The 21,179-nt window shown below is 41.4% G+C and overlaps 1 protein-coding gene across 12 annotated transcripts in view; it reads right to left on the reverse strand.

The window, feature by feature from the left end:
* ADGRB2 (adhesion G protein-coupled receptor B2) overlaps window positions 1-21,179 on the reverse strand; it is a 695,259-nt gene that overhangs the window by 42,044 nt on the left and 632,036 nt on the right. For all 12 annotated transcript variants that reach the window (XM_082246705.1, XM_082246713.1, XM_082246711.1 and 9 more), the window contains 3 exons: window positions 17,128-17,197; window positions 9,124-9,190; window positions 4,542-4,627 (listed from right to left, as the gene is read on the reverse strand). In XM_082246705.1, the coding sequence (XP_082102831.1) occupies window positions 4,542-4,627; window positions 9,124-9,190; window positions 17,128-17,197 (223 nt within the window). The remainder of the gene's footprint in view (window positions 1-4,541; window positions 4,628-9,123; window positions 9,191-17,127; window positions 17,198-21,179) is intronic.

The following is a 21,179-nucleotide window of genomic DNA, read 5'->3' on the forward strand; positions in this document are numbered from 1 at the left end:
ATGCTGGCTTTGATTTTGTATTTTTAGCTAGTTTGTATGCTGGACTCATTAAAGTCTCCTGAGGAAGCCAATGGTTGGTGAAACATGTAGAGCTGGAGTTACCGCATACACACATCAATCGTATGAATATTGTGCAATGGTTTTAATCCATGTACATTTTTAAATTTGTGAGGTTTTCAATAAAAAATATTTTTCTTAAATTTTGATTAACTTTGAAATATTTTTGGCACCTTAAAAATTCCATCTTTCTTGCTTCCCAATACATTGATTTTCAATTAGGGGTTTTGGTGCATCTAGCTTATAGACACCTGGTTAGGGGGCAATTAGAGGTTTTGGTGCATCTAGCTTATAGACACCTGGTTGACATATTTTGTAGTGATTGGATGATTGACATTAGCAGAGCTTCCCCCAATTCACTAAGCTCTGGATCAGCCTGTTTGCCCTTAGTAAATCAACCTCATTGACTCCCAGTAATCTTAAGGGGTGGGATCAGACAACATATGATTCTGGAATATGGTCACTCCTTTTTCAATATGGTGTTACGTGTCAATTGTCTGTGGGATTGACTTACTAAAGGAAAATAGACTGTGCACTTTGCAAAGTGCAGTTGCCCTCTGCAGGTGCAGTTGCTCCATAGCTTAGGTAAAGCTTCACTTTGCAAAGAGTACCCAATCACGTGCAAAGAAAATAAAAAATGGATGATGGAAGCCAGAAGAGCTTACCCTCATTTACTAATCTCTGGGGCAAATGGTCTTGCAGAGTGCAACTGCAAAGCGCACAGTCTATTTGCCTTTAGTAAATCAACCCCTGTGTGCAGGTTGGGGGGGACTCCCAGTGATATTAAGGAGTGGGAAAAAAAACACACAAAATTCTGCAATGTGACAAATCCTCTTCAGCATGTAAAAGTTATTAATGGTGGTGCTTGTACAGACACTTAGGTGTTGGTTTACTAAATAGACTGTGCACTTTGCAAACTGGAGTTGCACTCTGAAATTGCATTTGCTCCAGAGCTTAGGAAATGCGCAGAAGCTCTGCTGACTTCCATCATCTAATCACGTGCAAGCAAACATACTGTTTTTTTAATTGTCCTTGCATGGGATTGGGTATTCTTTACTTATCAGGAACAATTGCACTTGCAGCATGCAACTGCACTTTGAGAAGTGCACAGTCTATTTGCCTTAAGTAAAGCAATAACTAATTCTTATTTTTTTTTATTTTGGACCGTGTACGGAAGGATTATAACCATGTCAGTTTTTTTATTTTTTTCAATTGGGGAAATTACCCTTCATGTCTTGTCCTAAAGCCAAAATGGAATATGAGGGGAAATCATTTCAAAGTAAGAAATGCTTTGGTGGTCACCAGGGTCAGCAGAACTGGTGTCACCATTGGAAGATTTCCCCTCTATTTCAGTTTTGGTGACAACCCAAAAATGTGAGATTTTCCCTTCGCTTTCACTCTCTGTGGTAGTGGTAAACAGGACAAATAGAAAGGGTGAATCTCCCAACCAGGGTCCAGACAGCAATACAATTATGACAGGTGTTCTAATTCCTTTCCTAGTAAATCTGAAAAAAACTATTGTCTTTAGTTTTGCTTTAAGGGGAAGGCAGAGACAATAAATGATTATTTTTTAAATGATGTAGAGGTCAGTGGTGTAGTTGTGTACAGACACTGACTCCCAATGATTTTGTAGAACATGGTTAAAGCGGTCAGCATTGATTATTTTTAATCATCATGCTGCTAGTATTAGTAAATAGGTAGGAAATATATCACATTATTATATCATATTTACTTTTTTTTTTTTTACATTTATTGTTACTTCCTGGTTTCTTGCTTAGGTAAGTGATGTCATACATCCCAGGAGTCTTCAGGAGGGCCAACAACTGGGTTTCTTTTTAAGTAATCCAGGAGTTGTCATGAAGGGAGTAGAGGAGGAGGGGTTTACTTTGCTAAGCAAACTCACCTGCATGCATGCTTGAGCTAAGGGCAGATGTATTCCAGGAAGTAAAGGCTACATGAATCATTTGCCCTTACTCAAGCTGCCCATGGCAAGAAATGCTAAGGGGTTGTTTTTTCAAAGTGATTTTCAACAAAATAAAGCATGGAGACAAGGATGGGTGAGGTTTTTGGTTTGTGGTTCTCAGATACAGTGAAGACATGGGCATCCGCAGAACTTTTTTCAGGGGGGGGGGGCATCATTTTAGGTCACCCATGCTTCGACCCTTCTCAACAATGCCATAAAGGGGAGGGGCTTAGTCATTATACTTATTTTGAGTATTTATTTTTAAAGAGCAAACAGCAGCATTTATTTTTAAAGCATTTGTTAATCTAAAAAAATTAAAAAATTGATCCCGTTCCCTTAAAGCATGTCATACAGCACAGTGCTTTGCTGTGTAATTTGGCCCCTTCTATCACCTAAAATACCTGGCTGATCCTGCCTGGCTTTGTCCTCCCCTCTGTAAACTGACCATGGTATACCATGGCTGCTGAGCCCTGACACTGTGGTCAGTTTACGTGCCTCCGTCATCCACAGCCCTCCTGTCCTCCTCTGTCCTCCCCCCTCTCTCCCTGCCTATCTGCTCCTGTGTCAGTGCACCCTCCCCCCTCCCCTCCTGCTGCTGTAGTTTCACTTAAAGTTTCATATCCTGTCTACAGTCTGTTTAATAATCCTGTTTGCCTGTATTTTAGAAAAATAAGGCAACCTTTACAAGTTTTCAGTGCGCCACTCGCCGCTCATGTGACCCGCTGCCTCTCTCCTCCTCTCCCCCTCCCCTCCTCCTCCTCTCTCAACTGATATCAGTGAGGAATCCTCGGCCCCGCTCGCTGCAGGCAGCTGTCAGACGGGAAGAGAAGAGAGCCGACGGGTCACGTGAGTGGCGCGCGGCCCTCTGAAAACTGGTAAAGAACGGCTTATTTTTTAAAACACATACACAGACGCACAGGATTGTTAAACAGACCAGACAGGATGGTATAAAGTGGCTTAACAACCACTTGAAAGGGGAAGTTAAGATTCCAGGGGGGGGGCATTTGCCCCCCCTTGCCCCTACCTGCGGATGCCCATGAGTGAAGATCCAATTTAATGATTAGTGGAAGCCACAAACGACTATTTTTCTGTTTGTTTCAGATATCAAATGATTTACATCTTGGCAATCATCTTAACTCCAGAAACCTAGAGCTCCAGAACAAAGACATTTGTCAACAGGCTAAGATCCAAAGTGGCCTGTCATTAAAAGCTATTGAAAAGTTTTTGATTGGATCAAGTTATTCTTTTTTAACTTTCTCTAAATGTACCCAAATGCCATGTTTTATTCAGATGAACTGCAGCAAAGGTTCAGTAAGCTTTCCCAGATGCACATTGACACACTTCAGAACAGAATCATGTCTCTAGGGTGCACTTAACTCTCCTGGGTCAGAATCTTTCACATCCCTTAGTGTTCTCTTACTACCTAACCCATGTCATTGGAGCACACATTTTTTTTTTTCCTTTATGGAGAACATAACTGTAGTTTGAGTTACTGACCCAGAACAAGTATGCAGATAATTACTTCTGACCACACTGACTCTTTTGATTTGCATACATGTTTCAGGTCAGTGAGTATTAAAGCGTAACTCCACTTTTGTTGAGAAAAAAACACCCTCTCTGTGATCTCTGTACATTGCAAGGATTATAACAAACTTTGTTACAGATTTCTACCTTTTTTTATTCTGGAGAAATCACTGTTTGTTCCTCTGTGCTGAGTGGGCCTAACGGGAGTGTTTTCATAATTATTAATCAGCTGTGCAGTTGCAGAGCACTAATGTGGAAATCTGCTGGGCCTGCATCCCTTCAGACCTGTTCCTATTGGGAGTATCTCACCAAAAATGAATTTTTTGTTGCAGGAGATGCCTGAAATCTGAATTGTATGTTAGTGCAGACTTCTGGGAGAATTATTGAGCCAATCACACAAGCAGGAAATGATGTTTCTGGGGTGTGGTCAGTACACATTCTGTGTACAGAACACCTCCAGGTAGCATATTGCATGGCATTTTCAGAAAATTACAGCGGCTGCAGATTGAAAAGGAAAGGTCATTTTTAATAATGTTCAATTACAATAAGACTTATGTCGCAATTGTATACGCTATATTATTTTTTCTTTATTTAATATTTTTTTCCCCGCGAAAGTGAAGTTATCCTTTAAAGACAGGGGGTCAGCGTGATAGCCAGGCATCTAGAATGTGTGCCCTCATATTTATTTTAATTGGGGTTGTTTTTTATTTTGCTTCTAGCAGTTCATTTTAGACTGTACTACCTACTTTTTTTTTTACAGGAAAACAAGCCAAATGGCTAGAGTATGATGCCATTTAGGAAAGGATTACATCCACATTACAGATAAACATTAATAATGTAAAAAATAAAAAACTCCACGCACTATACAACATTGTACATATTGCATGTCAAACATCGGAAGCATACAGACACGAATCCACACTGGTGCAACACTGATTAAATGATGCAAAAACACATCCAATGTATCTTGGCAGCCTAAGAAGAGGAGAGCACTCACCCAGCCCGCTGTTTTTTGGACTTGTCAGATATACCATCCCGAGACATCAATTTGTTGAATACAATTATGCCAATGAGCATGTTAACCTATAGCAAAGATTAAAAGATATTTAAACTGATTAAATAAATATCAATGTAGTCCGCAAACAAAAATTCATTTTGTCAAAGCCAAGCTGCAATAAATGTGGACATCATTTTTATTTTCTAGGTTTGGAATGCCCTGTGGTGGCAGAAAGTTGGAGATCCAAACCATTGCTTAACATAAAGTGCATTTCTCTGGGTCCAGTAGTCTGATACACCCCTGCAGAGTGCTCCAATCAACAGACTTGCTTAGCAAATGTTCTATGTTGATCAGCAGTCCTGATTTCCAGCATGCTGCAAGCACAGGTCATTTTGAGAACTACTCACCCAAAAATGAATATCATTATAAGGTGGAATCCCCTGTGTGTTTAGTATCACTTTTACACCAGCGTTTTTCATAAGCTCAAAAAAGCTAGAACAAAACGCTGGATAAAAAATTTTGATAATAGCATTTTGTGCCAGCTTCTAGTAGAATTTTATTAGAATTTAGAAGCATTTAGAAGATTTTAGGAGCATTTATGAACACTAGCATTGTATTTGTTTTTGCAATACATGAAAAAAAAGTACGAAAAACAAAAAAACAAAAAAAAAAGCTGTTGGGAACATTTTAGAAGCAGTTAGGAGCATTTAGGAGCATTCAGCTATAAAAAAAAGCTCTGAAAAACTCTACTAAAAGATTTTTTTTTTTGTATATTTTCAGCTTCTGCATCTAGGAGTGGAAGAATTGTTTTTGTAGAGGTTTTTCCAGCAGAAAAAAAATCCTGAATACTTCTAAATGCTCCTAAATGCTCCTAACTGCTTCTAAATGCTATTAAAAACAGCTTCTTTTTTCTTTTAATGTATTGCAAAAATGCTAGTAACATGCTAATGCTCCTATAAGCTTCCAAAAGCTACTAAAATGCTACTAAAAGCGCTATTATCAGCATTTCTCATTCAGCGCTTTTTTTTTCAAATTTTTTTTTGAGCTTATGAAAAAACACTAGCGTTTTTTAACCACTTCAGCTTCGGAAGGTTTTACCCCCTTTTTTTTAAATCTCTTTTTATTAAATTTTTTTGTAACCAACAAGTCATACAAACATAAAAAAAAAAAAAAAAAGAATAGTCGCAATATCAAAATCTATATTCTATAATCTATAATAATATAGAGAAGGGAGAAAGAAAGAAGAAAAAAAAAAATGACCAGGATATTGTTTTGCAATTCGGCATTGCGTTATTTTAATTAACAATTGCACGGTCATGCGACGCTGTATCCAAATACATTTGATGTCCTTTTTTACCAACAAATAGATCTTTCTTTTGGTGGTATTTAGTGTTTTTTAGATTTTGCGCTATAAACAAAAAAAGAGCAACAATTTTGAAAAAAACACACATTTTTTTACTTTCTGCTACAAAACATTCCCAATAAAATTATTTTCAAAAATCTAAATATTTTATCAGTATAGGCAAATTTGTATTCTGCTACATATTTTTGGTAATAAAAATCCCAAACAGTGTATTTTAATTGGTTTGCGCAAAAGTTATAGCGTTTACAAACTATGGGATAGATTTTTGGACTTTTCTTTTCTATTTATTAGTAATGGCGGCGATCAGTGATTTTTAGCGGGACTGCGACATTGCGGCGGACAAATCTGACACTAAGTGATACTTTTTGGGGACCAGTGACATTCGTTCAGTAATCAGTGCTAAATAATATGCACTGTTACTGTATAAATGATACTGGCATGGAAGGGTTAATACGGGGGGTGTTCAAGGGGTTAAATGTAAGCCTAATTGTGCTTGCTAACTGTGGGGAGGGGGGAGGGCTCTGTGAAAGGCATACAGAGATTGGTGTTTCAGCTAAGCTGAGACACGTGATCTCACTGTGCCTGTCTGACAGAAGAGCAACATGCTTTGTTTACATAGGCAGGCGGCACTCCTGTCAGTTTCCCCGAAGCTCATGGGAGGTCTGGCTCTCACTGTGTCTAATCACAGTAGGAGTGTGGCTCCGTCGTGTACATAATCACATAGATCTAATTGATTATGTGCAACCGAGCAGCCCTGCCGCAGTAAATCTGTTTCAGGCGGTCGGCAAGTGGTTTAGCTCCTAGAAGCTGTTATTAGCATTTCTTTTTCCGCTCCTAGAAGCTAAATATTGTTATCCTAACTGTCCATGCACACTACTTTAGGCTATTATCGGGTTTTTAGTTACAGCATCTAGGAGCAGTTTTTGTAGAGCTTCTTTGAGTGCTTTTCCAGCATAAACGCTCCTAAACGCTACTAATATGAAAAACTTTTACCACCTTTTTTTATCCAGCTTTTATTTCCAGCGTTTTTTTTAGTTTGATGTGCATGGAGTCTAAAAAATAAGTTTCCTCTTTTTTTTTTTTTTTTAAGAATCATACATGCCTAGGTGGATGCAGTATTGGTCCGATGCTGCATCTGTCCCCCGCCGGCTCTAAGACTGAGAACGGAGCAATCAAACACCATTGAACTGTCAGTCACCAGCTCTCTGCTCTGCCCCCCATGCACTCACTGGAGCGCTGGGTTGTGGTGCAGATCCCAATTATATTGTCGCGATCTTGCCCCGATCTTCCCTGATCTTACCCCAGCCTGGACTAGCTCTGTGACATCAGCTGACAACGGGCTGCAGCCCGATGTCTGCTGAAAATGAGTCACAGGTGTGGAGAACGAACTGCACTCCTGTGATCCACAGAAGTACAGCCAAATGAGCTTTAGCTGTACTCCTCCTTTAAGTGTTTCTCAGCTTTAATATAAGAGATACGCATAGTAAAAGCAAATATGTACCTCAAACTCTAGTGAACTGATTGCCAGTAACTCCTTGACAAACACTTTTCCAAGCAACTTTTTTTAAATATCAGCTGTTTCTTTATAATGCATATACAAAAATGTACTTCTATGTATAAAACACTAGGCAGACTTAAGGTACATTTTTACTATATTTAGAAGGTATTTTATCTGCCAACAATTCTATTTCAATAAAAGTTACATTTATCTGTAGCTAATAAGTGGGAGCAATCTCTAATGCATGACTTTTACCTATAGGTAAGCCTAAGTAAGGCTTACCGTATTTTTCGCTCCATAAGACGCACCTAGGTTTTAGAGGAGGAAAACACACAGTATACAGTAATAGCAATAGTATATATATATATATATATATATATATATATATATATATATATATATATATACATATATATATATATATAATGTATAAATATTATATATATATATATATATATATATAATGTATAAATATTATATATATATATATATATATATATATATATATATATATATACACACACACACACAGACACAGTATAAGGTAATAGCAATAGTAGTGGGTACTTGCAGAGATTTGCTTGTAGCCATTCTGTGGCTGAGCCTGGGAGGAAGCATGCGGCTGCAGTATAGAGCAAAGCTGCTTCTTCCTGTATATGGCTCCTCTTGTCACAGTGCATCTGATATCACCCTGCTGGTTAGCCGGTGCTATACAGGAAGTAGCAGCTCCGTTCAGTAAATGACAGCTGAGCCGAGACTTGGGGAGACTCGGGGGCACCGCAGGAGACTCGCCCGCTGGGATTTAGTCAGTATTCGCTCCATGAGATGCACATACATTTCCCCCCATTTTTTTTTGGGGGGGGGGGGGTGAAGTGCGTCTTATGGAGTGAAAAATACAGTACTTACAGTATAGATAAAGTAAATATCTCCTAATGTGCACTGCTTAGGAGATATTTACTTTGATGCAGCCAGTAAAGTCAATGGCGAATGCACTCTAAAGGAACAGCATATCATGCCATTCCTTCAGAGTCCTGTGCCATGAAAGGACAGGAGTGACGTCTTCGAGGCTCTGGCCACTCAGACATCTGGAGTCCACGAACCCGGAAGGAAGACCGGTTGAAGATGGAAGCGCCTTCAGCGGTGACAGCGTGCCGCTGGATGGCTTAGTTCTAAGATAAGTTTAACATAATGTGCTAGTTTGCGATACAGACTAGCACATTATGGCTTTAACTTGCAGGATTACAAAAAAACAAACAAACAAAAAAAAAAAAAAAAAACAGCGGTATACTACCGCTTTAAGTTGTATGGAATTAACATTGTGCTATGTTTTTGTCGGTTTCTGCGTCATTTGCAAAAATTACACACAAGGTATTTAATTTTCTATAATGGAAAGAGCTTAGGTGAACCTGTGTGCCCTTCAAACAGCCAATCATGTACTGGAGAATTAATTGTCTTCTTCACATGATTTGGTCTGCTTCTCTTTTCGCCGTGATAATCAGACCCATTGTACATAGGTACTCAAGGTCACACAGCAGTGGTAGATAATAACAATAAAAATAATAATAGTGAGAGAGGTTCCTGTCTAAAACTGAAGCTCTACATCCAGCAAGCAACATATAGAAAGAGCAGACTGAGGGAAAGTGCTACCTCCGAGCTGGCATCACATTTTATATCTGCAGAATTCAAAAGAAGACAAAGGTGATGACAGTCACAGTGCTTACCAGAACAATGACAGCTGCCGGGCCAACAAAGGCGTAGAGTAACCCTCCTTCCAGAGAAAGCCAGCAGCTAGAGGTCAAATGACACAAGTAGTTAGACAAAGTAGAAATGTGTGTACTGGTGCATCCTCTTAATCAAATCTATTCAATGGTTATGTTGGATAATTGTGACGCACACATGAAAAGTATTTAAGGTCGATAAAAAGGAGAAGTCTGCATGCATAAATTCCAGATATGTCACTATATACAGTAACAGTATATCCTTTTTCAGAAAAAGCTGTACCCTTCATCATTAAATAGCCATCCCTGTGCTTCAGTCCAGTGACTTTGCCTAGGCTGAAAATATATCATCAGTCTATAGCAGGCAGGAGGAAGCATTTCCTCATTCTCTTCTCTCACAGTGATCAGACTGTACATTGTAATTTTGTAGCAAGTCACAGGCTAAGAAGCTGTGGGGCTAATCTAGTTCAGCCAAAAACTGCAAAGCCCTGATCCAGCGTCTCATTCCGGGAAGTAGCTACTGACCATGGATAGTTCCCGAACAAAGATAGCCTCATCCTTCTAGTGGAAAAGCAGATGAGGCCATTGTCAGGAAGACTACTGGGATTTCTGTGAGGGGTGATAAGTATCTGTGCATGTCACACTTTACTTAGCACGTACACACCTAGGCCCCCTTTCACACATGCTGTCCCTTTGTCCTTTTTTCATCCATCTGTTGATGGATGAAAAACAGACATCAATGCATCGCTATGGAAAAAATGAAGTAAATGGATGATCATCTATTTACATCAGTCATCATCTGTTTTTTGAAACTGATCAAAGCTCTATTTTGTTCCATTATAAAAAACAAATCAGATGAAAAATGGATGTAAAGTGACAAATGGTCAGTTTTTCATCTGTTTTTGCATTGGTAGTGGATGTAAAAAAAAAAAAAAAAAAAAAACAAACTGATGAAAAATGGATGGGAAACTGACGATCACTGATGAAAAACTGATGATCACTGATGAAAAATGGATAGGAAACTGACGATCACCGATGAAAAACTGATGATCACTGATAAAAAATGGATAGCAAACTGATGATCACTGATGTAAAACGGATAGGAAACTGATGATCACTGATGAAAAACGGATAGGAAACTGATGATCACTGATGAAAAACGGATAGGAAACTGATGATCACTGATGAAAAACGGATAGGAAACTGATGATCACCGACGAAAAACAGATGTGAAACTGATGATCACTGATGAAAAAACGGATAGGAAACTGATGATCACTGATGAAAAAACGGATAGGAAACTGATGATCACTGATGAAAAACAGATGGGAAACTGATGATCACTGATGAAAAACGGATGTGAAACTGATGATCACTGATGAAAAATGGATAGTAAACTGATGATCACTGATGAAAAACAGATAGGAAACTGATGATCACTGATGAAAAACAGATAGGGCTCTTTCACGCGGTCCGCCTCCGTAGGCGGATCCGTGCTGCTCAGCGGGGATCGATCCGCGATCCCCGCTGAGCCGGCGGATGACAGCTCCGTCTCCGCTTGCAGTGCGGAGAGGGAGGTGTCACAGCCCCCGCTGCTCTCTATGGGGAATCGGATGAGAGCGGACCGCCTGTCCGCTCTCATCCAATCCCATCCGATCCGATCCCCAGGATGGATGGAAAATAGGGTTTCCATCCGTCCTGATTACACGGACAGGATCGGATGCGGATGGCAGCGGGTGTCAGCGGACATGTCACCGAGGACATCCGCTGCTCCATAGGGCTGAATGGGGCATCCGATCAGATCCGCCTAAAAAACTGACAGGCGGATCTGATCAGACTGCCCGTGTGAAAGAGCCCATAGGAAACTGATGATCACTAATGAAAAACGGATAGGAAACTGATGATCACTGATGAAAAACGGATTGGGAAACTGATGATCACTGATGAAAAATGGATGTGAAACTGATGATCACTGATGAAAAACGGATAGGAAACTGATGATCACTGATGAAAAACGGATAGGAAACTGATGATCACTGATGAAAAACGGATGAAAAACTGATGATAACTGATGAAAAACAGATGTGAAACTGATAATCACCGATTAAAAAAACGGATGTGAAACTGATAGGGCTCTTTCACACGGGCGGTCCGATCAGATCCGCCTGTCAGTTTTTTAGGCGGATCTGATCGGATCCTCCATGCAGCTCTATGGGGCAGCGGGTGTCAGCGGAGGTGACCTCCGCTGACACCCGCTGCCATCCGCATCCGATCCTGTGCTGAAATCTGGACGGAGGGAAACCCTATTTTTCCATCCGTTCAGTAATTGGAGCGGATCTGATGAGAGCGGACAAGCGGTCCGCTCTCCTCCGATCCCCCATAGAGGGCAGCGGGTGCTGAGACACCTCCCTCTCCGCTCTGCAAGCGGAGACGGAGCTGTCATCCGCCCGGCTCAGCGGGGATCGCGGATCGATCCCCGCTGAGCAACACGGATCCGCCTGCGGAGGCGGACCGTGTGAAAGAAGCCATAATCACTGATGAAAAACGGATGGGAAACTGATGATCACTGATAAAAAACGGATTGGGAAACTGAGGATCACTGATTAAAAATGGATGTCAAACTGATGAAAAATGTATATGAAACTGATGATCACTGATGAAAAACGGATAGGAAACTGATGATCACTGATGAAAAACGGATGTGAAACTGATGATCACTGATGAAAAATGGATAGGAAACTAATGATCACTGATGAAAAACGGATGTGAAACTGATGATCACTGATGAAAAATGGATAGGAAACTGATGATCACTGATTAAAAATGGATGTGAAACTGATGAAAAATGTATATGAAACTGATGATCACTGATGAAAAACGGATAGGAAACTGATGATCACTGATGAAAAACGGATGTGAAACTGATGATCACTGATGAAAAACGGATAGGAAACTGATGATCACTGATGAAAAACGGATAGGAAACTGATAATCACCGATTAAAAAAACGGATGTGAAACTGATAGGGCTCTTTCACACGGGCGGTCCGATCAGATCCGCCTGTCAGTTTTTTAAGCGGATCTGATCCTCCATGCAGCTCTATGGGGCAGCGGGTGTCAGCGGAGGTCACCTCCGCTGACACCCGCTGCCATCCGCATCCGATCCTGTGCTGAAATCTGGATGGATGGAAACCCTATTTTTCCATCCGTTCAGTAATCGGAGCGGATCTGATGAGAGCGGACAAGCGGTCCGCTCTCCTCCGATCCCCCATAGAGGGCAGCGGGTGCTGAGACACCTCCCTCTCCGCTCTGCAAGCGGAGACGGAGCTGTCATCCGCCCGGCTCAGCGGGGATCGCGGATCGATCCCCGCTGAGCAAAACGGATCCGCCTGCGGAGGCGGACCGTGTGAAAGAAGCCATAATCACTGATGAAAAATGGATGGGAAACTGATGATCACTGATAAAAAACGGATTGGGAAACTGAGGATCACTGATTAAAAATGGATGTGAAACTGATGAAAAATGTATATGAAACTGATGATCACTGATGAAAAACGGATAGGAAACTGATGATCACTGATGAAAAACGGATGTGAAATTGATGATCACTGATGAAAAATGGATAGGAAACTGATGATCACTGATGAAAAACGGATGGGAAACTGATGATCACTAATGAAAAACGGATGTGAAACTGATGATCACTGATGAAAAACGGATAGGAAACTGATGGTCTCTGATGAAAAACAGATAGGGCCCTTTCACACGGGCGCTCCGTATGTCCGCAAATCATCCTATTTTTTTGCGGATGATTTGCGGACATAATGTAAGTCAATGGCATTGCGGATGTTAGCGGAATACCATCCGCTGACATCCGATTTTCTTCCTGTCAGTTCTGTTCCGTTTTTTGGAACTGAACAAAACCCTATTTTTGTTCCGTTCAAAAAACGGAAAGGAAGGAAAATCGGATGTCAGCGGTGTCATCCGCTGACATCCGCAAACCCCCATAGACTTACATTATGTCCGCATATCATCCGCAAACGGATGGGATGATATGCGGGCATACAGAGCGGATGACAGAAATGTCATCCGCTCCGTGGAAAAAAAAAAAAAAGGACCGCAGCGGAGCTCTCACATGGAGCGGCCGTGTGAAAGAGCCCATAGGAAACTGATGATCAGTGATGAAAAACAGATAGGAAACTGATGATCACTGATGAAAAACGGATAGGAAACTGATGATCACTGATGAAAAACGGATGTGAAACTGATAGGGCTCTTTCACACGGGCGGTCCGATCACATCTGCCTGTCAGTTTTTTAGGCGGATCTGATCGCATGCCCCATTCAGCCCTATGAAGCAGCGGATGTCTTCGGTGACATGTCCGCTGACACCCGCTGCCATCCGCATCCGATCCTGTCTGTGAAATCCGGACGGACGGAAACCCTATTTTCCATCCATCCTGGGGATCGGATCGGATGGGATCGGATGAGAGCGGACCGCCTCATCCGATCCCCCATAGAGAGCAGCGGGGGCTGTGACACCTCCCTCTCCGCACTGCAAGCGGAGACGGAGCTTTCATCTGCCGGCTCAGCGGGGATCGCGGATCAATCCCCGCTGAGCAGCACGGATCCGCCTACGGAGGTGGACCGTGTGAAAGAGCCCATAATCACTGAAGAAAAATGGATGGGAAACTGATGATCACTGATGAAAAACGGATTGGGAAACTGATGATCACTGATGAAAAATGGATGTGAAACTGATGATCACTGATGAAAAACGGATAGGAAACTGATGATCACTGATGAAAAGCAGATGAAAAACTGATGATCACTGATGAAAAACGGATAAATACTTCATCCATTTTGACGTGACCGAACTGATGACATGAACGGTCCACATGTGCGAAAGGGGCCTAATATAACCAAATATATGGGATTCTAGGTCCACTTCAGGTAATTATTGTTATAAAATTGGAAATTGGTTTTAAAAACCTTGCTTCTGGGTATGGCTGATAAATCTTTATATACAAACCATATTTTCTCATAATATATGCATGCTCTGCTTCATAACTAATAGAGCTTTACAGTGATTGTCCTTCAAAAAAATTCCTTCTAGTTTTCATACTGTATATCAGGCTCTGTAATTCCGGGGCTACAGTGGTGACTAGATCCCTTTCTACTATGAAGTTTTCTGGTAGTTATCTCTTTAGAATTATATTGATTTCACTGTACTGCTAAACAGATGATGTGCAATAAGTAGCTAAATATCTCAGTAGGAAACAGATTAATTGTTAGCCCTAGGCTAACTGAGCTTTTCTCAGCAGTCAATGAGCAAGGATGCTTAAGGCTGGCCATACATGTTTAATTCCCTTGTACAATTTTCCTTTAGATTTACTAAAAACCATATAATATGAGGTCAAAAGTAAACAACTTTCAATTGTATCCAATTAGGTAGGCCCTTGCACTACATTGTTTAACCACTTGCCAACCAGCCGCCGCCGTATCCCCGCAAATCACCGTACCTGTACAGTGGTTCGCAGGAGCGATCCTGGGTGTGCGCACGCACCACTGGAGACACGTGCCTGCCCCCATTCACCAAAGGGGAAGCTGATGCACGCCGGGCACCCGCGATCGCTCTGTGTGGAGAGAGAAAGGCGGTCTGCTGATGTAAACACAGCAGACCATTGTCATCTCTGCTATCAACACAGGGCTCCTGTGTTCCTCCTATTTAGAAACACAGGTCCCTGTGTTGATTCCACAGGCGCATCCCCCTCACAGTTAGAAAATACCCCTAGGCTCACATTTTACCCTTTGATCATAATTGGTGTTACCCCCTTCCCTGCCAGTGTCATTATTACAGTAAGGGCTCTTTTACACGGTTTCGCCTCCGTAGGCGGATCCGTGCTGCTCAGCGGGGATCGATCCGCGATCCCCGCTGAGCCGGTGGATGACAGCTCCGTCTCTGCTTGCAGTGCGGAGAGGGAGGTGTCACAGCCCCCACTGTTCTCTATGGGGGATCGGATGAGAGCGGACCGCCTGTCCGCTCTCATCCGATCCCATTCGATCCCATCCGATCCGATCCCCAGGACGGATGGAAAATAGGATTTCCATCCGTCCGGATTTCACGGACAGGATCGGATGCGGATGGCAGCGGGTGTCAGCGGACATGTCACTGCTGACATCCGCTGCTCCATAGGGCTGAATGGGGCATCCGATCAGACATGCCTAAAAAACTGACAGGCGGATCTGATCAGACCGCCCCGTGTGAAAGAGCCCTAACAGTGCCTATTTTTAGCACTGATTACTGTAGTAATGTCACTGGTCCCCCCAAAAAGTGTCAAAAATGTCAGTTAGGTGTCCGATCTGTTTGCCGCAATGTCGCAGGCCTGCTAAAAATCGCAGATCGCCGCCATTACTAGCTTACAAAAATAAAATAAAAATTACATAAATCTTTCCCCTAGTTTGTAGCAAACTTTTGCGCAAACCAATCAATAAACGCTTATTGGGGGTTTTTTTTTACCAAAAATATGTAGCAGAATACAAATTGGATTAAAATAATAAAAAAAATCGATTTTTTTTTATTTTATTTTATCGGGAAATGTTATATAGCAGAAAGTAAAAAATATTGTTTTTTTTTTTTTTTTTTCAGAATTGTTGCTATATTTTTGTTTATAGAGCAAAATATAAAATCCAGGTGATCAATTACCACCAAAAGAAAGCTTTATGTGTGGGAAAAAAGGACATCAATTGTATTTAGATACAGCATCACATGCGCGCGCAATTGTCTGTTAAAGTAATGCAGTGCTGTATCGCAAAAATAGGCCTCTGGTCATGAGGGGGGTAAAACCTTCCAGTCCAGAAGTGGTTAAGGTAAATCTAAAGTAAAATTGTACATGTATGGCCAGCCTAAGATGTTCTAAGACGTTCTTGATACATACTGTAGATTCCAGCTATCAGGAGGCTGTGTAAATCTATCAATTACATTAAAAAAAAAAATCAAAATATGGAGGCAAAATTAAAAAATTGTAAAAAGTTCAAAAAATATTTCACAACAAAAATTATAATAGCTTAGTGGCTGTAAACCCTCACATATCCCTAGTGAATAGACTAGCCTCCGATGATGCACAGAGATGAAGCAAATCTTTCTACATAAGTTGTACCTGTTTATCTGCAGCAACTCTTCTCTTCATCCGTTTAAAGGCTATATATTACACAGCTTTTCTGAGTTTTCAGAATTTTTTTTTCCAGAGAATCTGGACTCACATTGTACAGCTCAGTGTGGAGTGCTCCGAGAGCTGATAGGAGGGAAGCGACACCTCTCCACACACACAATACACAGGACACAATGAACAGTTAAGGCTGTCAATCATAGACTGTGTGCTTGAGCTCTCTTCCCCCACCTCTACCTCTTGGAGTTGGGAAAACTTGTCAGAAATGACTCATGCAGGTAACAGAGGAACGAGACAGATTAGCACACTCAGCACCGGTTCACATATATGCGATGACAGACATCGCATGTGAATCTGAGCGCACTGCTCTGTAAATCACATGCGATGTCTGTGCGATGCAAATTCAGCCATACAGATTGTATAGCTGAATTCGCAACGGGTTCAGACACAACTCGGACAGGACGCTTTTTTGGGTCCTCACCAGAATCGGATCACACGAGTGTTCACATCTATGCGATCCGATTCATGTCCAAACTGACAGTTCGCACTGCGATATGCAAACTGATCTGGGGGTGTGGTTAAGTTTGTATTGACACCCCCAGCGATTTGCATATGGCAGTGTGAACTGCCTGCTAGTTGAGTGCGATGTGGGAACCCGCAGTGGATTGGCAGGGTTCCAGCATCGCATATATGTGTACCGGCACTTAGTGCTTTTGATAGAGTACACAGTATAGTGAGATATGCTTTGTTCATATTTCATGGCAGAGATATACAAACGCTTTAAAATAGTTCTTAAACTAAAAGTACATTACATTTTTCTTTCAAAGAAAAAATACTTACTAGTGGGGAGTCCCATATCCTTTTGTTCGTGTAAAACCAACAGACACGGCAACCACTAAAGCTGGTAACCCTGACAGAAGAATCAAACTATTCAGTATTTAAAATATATTAGGAGAAATTAAAACCACATTCATTGTTAAAATGTTATTAGTTCCTGAATTTTCCATCCCAAACGATAGATTTGAAAATGATTTTTGATTTGATTCCATAACTATTAGAAAATGAAATGGACATTCTAAAAATCTTTAAAAATAATTCTACTTTTGTATGGTCAGTTGAACAAATTCCAAAGACTAGACTGCCCCTCTGCCTGTCCATATGCCCAAGCTGGGTTTCTTATTGCTGCCCAAATGGTCCATTTTTGTTGGTGGAAAAGTGTACTCTTGATACATAAACCTTGATCTGAACTGCTATCTTGTGTGACAGCTGGTCCTTCTGGTCATTAGTCATAGCTCCACAGAAGCAGAGTGGGTAATTATCTCCTTGAGTCTCTTATCTCTCACCTTGGTCTCTTGAGTGGTTTTAATGCTATCTCTCAAGTGTTACTAAGGTCCATATCAGACAAGTGATACTGGGCTCAATTCACAAAGAGTTATTTTACTCCTAAAATCTGAGATAAAATAAAGCATGAGTTATTTCTTTAATATGTGAGGTATTTCACTCGTGAAACCATGTAGTATTTAGTGGGACGAATACAGTAGACCCAGTATGTGGTATTTTAGTCATGAAACCATGTGGTATTTAGTGGGACGAATACAGTAGACTCGGTATGTGGTATTTTACTCATGAAACCATGTGGTATTTAATGGGACGAATACAGTAGACTCGGTATTTGGTATTTTACTCATGAAACCATGTAGTATTTAGTGGGACGAATACAGTAGACCCAGTATGTGGTATTTTAGTCATGAAACCATGTGGTATTTAGTGGGAGGAATACAGTAGACCCGGTATGTGGTATTTTACTCATGAAACCATGTGGTATTTAGTGGGACGAATACAGTAGACCCAGTATGTGGTATTTTACTCATGAAACCATGTGGTATTTAGTGGGACGAATACAGTAGGCTTGGTATGTGGTATTTTACTCATTAAACCATGTGGTATTTAGCGGGACGAATACAGTAGACCCGGTAAGTGGTATTTTACTCATGAAACCATGTGGTATTTAGTGGGATGAATACAGATGACCTGGTATGTGGTATTTTACTCATGAAACCATGTGATATTTAGTTGGACGAATACAGTAGTCCCGGTATGTGGTATTCTACTCGTGAAACCATGTGGTTATTCAATGGGATGAATACAGTAGACCCGGTATGTGGTATTTTACTCATGAAACCATGTGGTATTCAGTGGAACAAATACAGTAGACCCGGTATGTGGTATTTTACTTGTGAAACTTTGTGATATTCAGTGGGACGAATACAGTAGACCCGGTATGTGGTATTTTACTCATGAAACCATGTGGTATTCAGTGGAACAAATACAGTAGACCCAGTATGTGGTATTTTACTTGTGAAACTTTGTGATATTCAGTGGGACAAATACAGTAGACCCGGTATGTGGTATTTTACTCATTAAACCATGTGGTATTTAGTGGGACGAATACAGTAGACCCCGTATGTGGTATTTTACACGTGAAACCATGTGGTATTTAGTGGGACGAATAGAGTAGACCCGGTATGTGGTATTTTACTTGTGAAACCATGTGGTATTTAGTGGAACAAATACAGTAGACCTGGTATGTGGTATTTTACTCGTGAAACCATGTGGTATTTAGTGGAACGAATACAGTAGGCCTGGTATGTGGTATTTTACTTGTGAAACCATGTGGTATTTAGTGGGACGAATACAGTAGACCCGGTATGTGGTATTTTACTCATGGAACCATGTGGTATTCGGTGGGACTAATACAGTGGAGAAGGATTACAACAACCTCTTCAGGTTTTAATGCTAATAAAGAGATAAAATGGTTCAAAGCGTAGAAATCTGCCAGCTCACTAAGTCAGTGCCGTCCCTGCATCATATGTATTATTACAAAAGAAACAAGGTGACTGGAATATCAGTCAAAGAGTCAAAGGGAAGCTGCTTTCACAGGACACACATGGTGCATCAAAAACAACCAAGTTAAATTAAAGAAATAAAAACACAAAGTCCATCTAGTTCAACTAATATTAAGGGGAAAACATAAAAAAAAAAAAAAAAAATTGTTTTACAATCCTATATACACAATCCCATACCCACAGTTGATCCAGAGGAAGGGGAAAAAACTTCAGCAAAGCATGATCCAATTTTCTACAGCAGGGGAAAAAAATCCTTCCTAATCCCCCGAGAGGCAATTGGATATTCCTTTCATAAACTTTACCTATAAATGCTAGTACCCATTTATATTATGTACATTTAGGAAAGAATCCAGGCCTTTTTTAAAACAATCTACTGAGCTGGACAGTCTATTCCACATTTTCACAGCTCTTACTGTGGAGAAGCCTTTCTGTATTTGAAGATTGTAAAAATATGTAGAGGCGCTAGAGTAATGTATTACAAACATATGGTCTCAAGCATCAGAAAACATCATGATATGGCAGATAAGCTCTTTGTTAGAGTCCATAGGGTTATGAATTAACCAAGCAGCACCTGGCAGCAGCACCCTTAGTATGAAGCAAGCAACTCTGTATAGTGGAGGAGAAGAACTAGGTGACACTTTTTGGGGACCCGTGACACTAACACAGTGATCAGTGCAAAAAAAAAACGCACTGTCACTGTACTAATGACACTGGCAGGGAAGGGGTTAACATCAGGGAAGATCAAAGGGTTAAACGTGTTCCTAGGGAGTGCTTACTAACTGTGGGGGATGTGCTTGTACAGTGGGAAGGCAGAGATCCGTGTTCCTGCCTAGCAGAAACACAGGATCTCAGACATCCCTTGCCACAGAACAGCGATCTGCCTTGTTTACATAAGCAGAACACCATTCTGCCTTTCTCCCGAACGATCGGGCATCCTCGGGAGCCGCTGAGTGGCTCATGATGTGTCCAATCACAACGGGAGCAGGCCGCTGGCGGCGCACGTGCAAGCCCCAGACCCAGAAGTGCAGAATCACATACAGGGGAGCTACTTTGCCGCTGTATATGTACAATATACGGTCGATTAAGTACCTCATGGCTGGACCACTACTTAAATAACCTGTGCACTTATTTATTTCATTATTTTAATTTTGACTTTAACGCCATTTTATTTACCTCATGTATTTATTTATTTATTTCCTTTAGTGAATTGAATTTAACAGCATTTAACAGTAAGGTATTTACCTCATATTTTTGGTTAGTGAGGTAAATAACTCATGAGGTGATAGTAAATTGACATTTTCAGCGTCTTATGAGATAATTGGAGAAAATGTGTCACGTGATTTATTTATCTCATGAGATATTCTTTAGTGAATTGAGTCCCATGCCTCTGGCAAGAGGACATAAGCCCCTAGTTTACGGTGTCACCCATACTGGTAGGACCAGCCAAACCTTGCTTCATTGCAGGCTAACACTGTGCAAAATCTCCCTCTTCCAGTCACCAAGTTGGCGATGCTGTAGACACAGAGGGGTGGTTTATAGTGTTTTCTCCATACTTTCCAGTGATCCCCTTGACAGTGTGACAGGGACCTAAGGTTACCCAGTCACTTTGGGTAGGTAAATACAGCATAAGATAGTTGGCATGGGGGGGCACACAATATAATTGCAGCCCTTTAAAGCGGAGTTCCACCCAAAAGTGGAACTTCTGCTTTAGGTAGTCCTAACCCCCTGACATGCCACATTTGGCATGTCCTTTTTTTTTGGGGGGGGGGGGGCGGGTACCTAGTTTTGACAGGTACCTGCTCCCACTTCCGCTCCGAGCGCCGCGGCACCCTGAGTGGAAGTTCTCCTCTCCCCCTCCCTCCCTGCAATTTTCTGGGACATTTCAGAGGTCCCAGAAGATTGCCGGCCAATCAAGATGCGCAGTGCAACTCGCTTGCGGCTTCACAGCCGGGTGCCCACACCAGTAATGCCGGCGCCACCGAGACC

Source organism: Pelophylax lessonae (genome assembly GCF_965119305.1).
Source record: "Pelophylax lessonae genome assembly, chromosome: 2".
Classification (NCBI taxonomy): Eukaryota; Metazoa; Chordata; class Amphibia; order Anura; family Ranidae; genus Pelophylax; species Pelophylax lessonae.